The sequence below is a fragment of the Monodon monoceros genome, unplaced genomic scaffold, assembly GCF_005190385.1.
Source record: "Monodon monoceros isolate NGI ecotype Baffin Bay Population unplaced genomic scaffold, NGI_Narwhal_1 Super_Scaffold_9, whole genome shotgun sequence".
In the NCBI taxonomy this organism is placed as follows: domain Eukaryota; kingdom Metazoa; phylum Chordata; class Mammalia; order Artiodactyla; family Monodontidae; genus Monodon; species Monodon monoceros.
The window spans coordinates 12090911-12092406 of record NW_021703786.1 but is presented as its reverse complement, the minus strand read 5'-3'; the positions used below and the strand labels follow the sequence as shown (position 1 = coordinate 12092406).

Sequence of the window (1496 nt, the reverse complement as noted above, 5' to 3'; positions counted from 1 at the left end):
ACAAAAATACTTTTTCAGATTTGCTTTTGAAGGCAAACAATTAAGGACTCTGAAAGAGTGAAATAAGAGCAGATCTTATAAGCATCCTAAATCTCATTTTACCTTATAATCATAGAGATGAACTGTGCTAAGGCTTCTGATTATCGTTAAAGATAATGTGAAATGAAGTGACTTACAGTTAGTTAGCTCAGTGGTGGGCTCAGAATTGGAAGAAATATTTTAATAAGGTAGTGGTTTATTAAGCATTATATATACTGTGTATATATATATATATATATTTTGAATTCTAGAAATGGTATTTTTGGAAAAAGGATCATATACTTCTACCACTCTCCCAGGAAAGAGGAGGGTTGGGTTTCTAAACTTCTTGATTAAGTGTGGAGGTGTATATCTTTAATATGCTTGGTAAAGAAATGTGTCCATTTCTGGTTTGTATTACTGAGGGATTATGATAGCTTAATTTTAAGAAAGCATTATCGAGAACCTGGTTTAATCAGTGGAAATAGGGCAAACAATTAAGTGTATTATTCGGTTGTCCATATCTCATTTATTATACAATTTCATTCTGATGTTTAAAACTACATTAGCCGGGCTTCCCTGGTGGCGCAGTGGTTGAGAGTCCGCCTGCCGATGCAGGGGACACGGGTTTGTGCCCCGGTCCGGGAAGATCCCACATGCCGTGGAGCTGCTGGGCCCGTGAGCCACGGCCGCTGAGCCTGCGCGTCCGGAGCCTGTGCTCCGCAACGGGAGAGGCCCGCGTACCGCAAAAAAAAAAAAAACCACATTAGCCAAGGAGATGGATTTAACATGGTAAAGAATGAGAGCTATAGACCTGTACTCGAATTGCTTATTTCTTTAGAAAAACAGGTCATTAGTGTGGGTGCCTTGGGAGGAAGGAACATAAAGATCTCTATAGAAAGCAGAGATAGGTGGATAAGAGACAAAATTACTGTTTCTGGATGCTATTGTTGTCTGACTCCATTTTCCTAATAGTAAAGTGGGATTTCTGTTCCTCTACGATGAAGGTAAAATGAAGTAATAGGAAAATTCTCTGATCTAGTTATGAGAAACACTGTGAGAAATGTAAGGTAGTGGTATTATCTTAAACCATAGGTTAGTTTTTCCTTGTGAAAAGAGTATCTGATAAGCTTTTACAAAGATTTATGGTCTAGTTATTAAAACATAATTGAAGGAAAATTGAAGACATTTATAATTTTCTGGCTTTAAAGCCTGTACATTCTCTTGGCTAAAAGTCTTTGTAGTTTGGTGGTGGTTTAGGGTACCTTGTCCATGGTTTTTTGCTTTTTAGGCTTCATTGTTAAATATACTTCTCAGTTTTGCCTTCAGTAACCATAGTCCATTTTGTTATATCAGGTATGAAAGTATCATTGCCACTTTGTGTGAGAACTTAGACTCACTGGATGAGCCAGACGCTCGAGCAGCTATGATTTGGATTGTGGGAGAATATGCTGAAAGAATTGACAATGCAGATGAGT

The 1496-nt window shown here is 37.9% G+C and overlaps 1 protein-coding gene across 1 annotated transcript in view; it reads left to right on the top strand.

Annotated features, from left to right (window-relative positions):
* Positions 1 to 358: 358 nt before the first annotated feature.
* The window catches only part of LOC114888669 (AP-1 complex subunit beta-1), a 75586-nt gene continuing 74448 nt past the window's right edge, over positions 359 to 1496 (top strand). Inside the window, exon 1 of the mRNA XM_029210923.1 lies at positions 359 to 1448. Coding sequence (XP_029066756.1) covers positions 1445 to 1448 — 4 coding nt within the window. The 5' untranslated portion in view covers positions 359 to 1444. The remainder of the gene's footprint in view (positions 1449 to 1496) is intronic.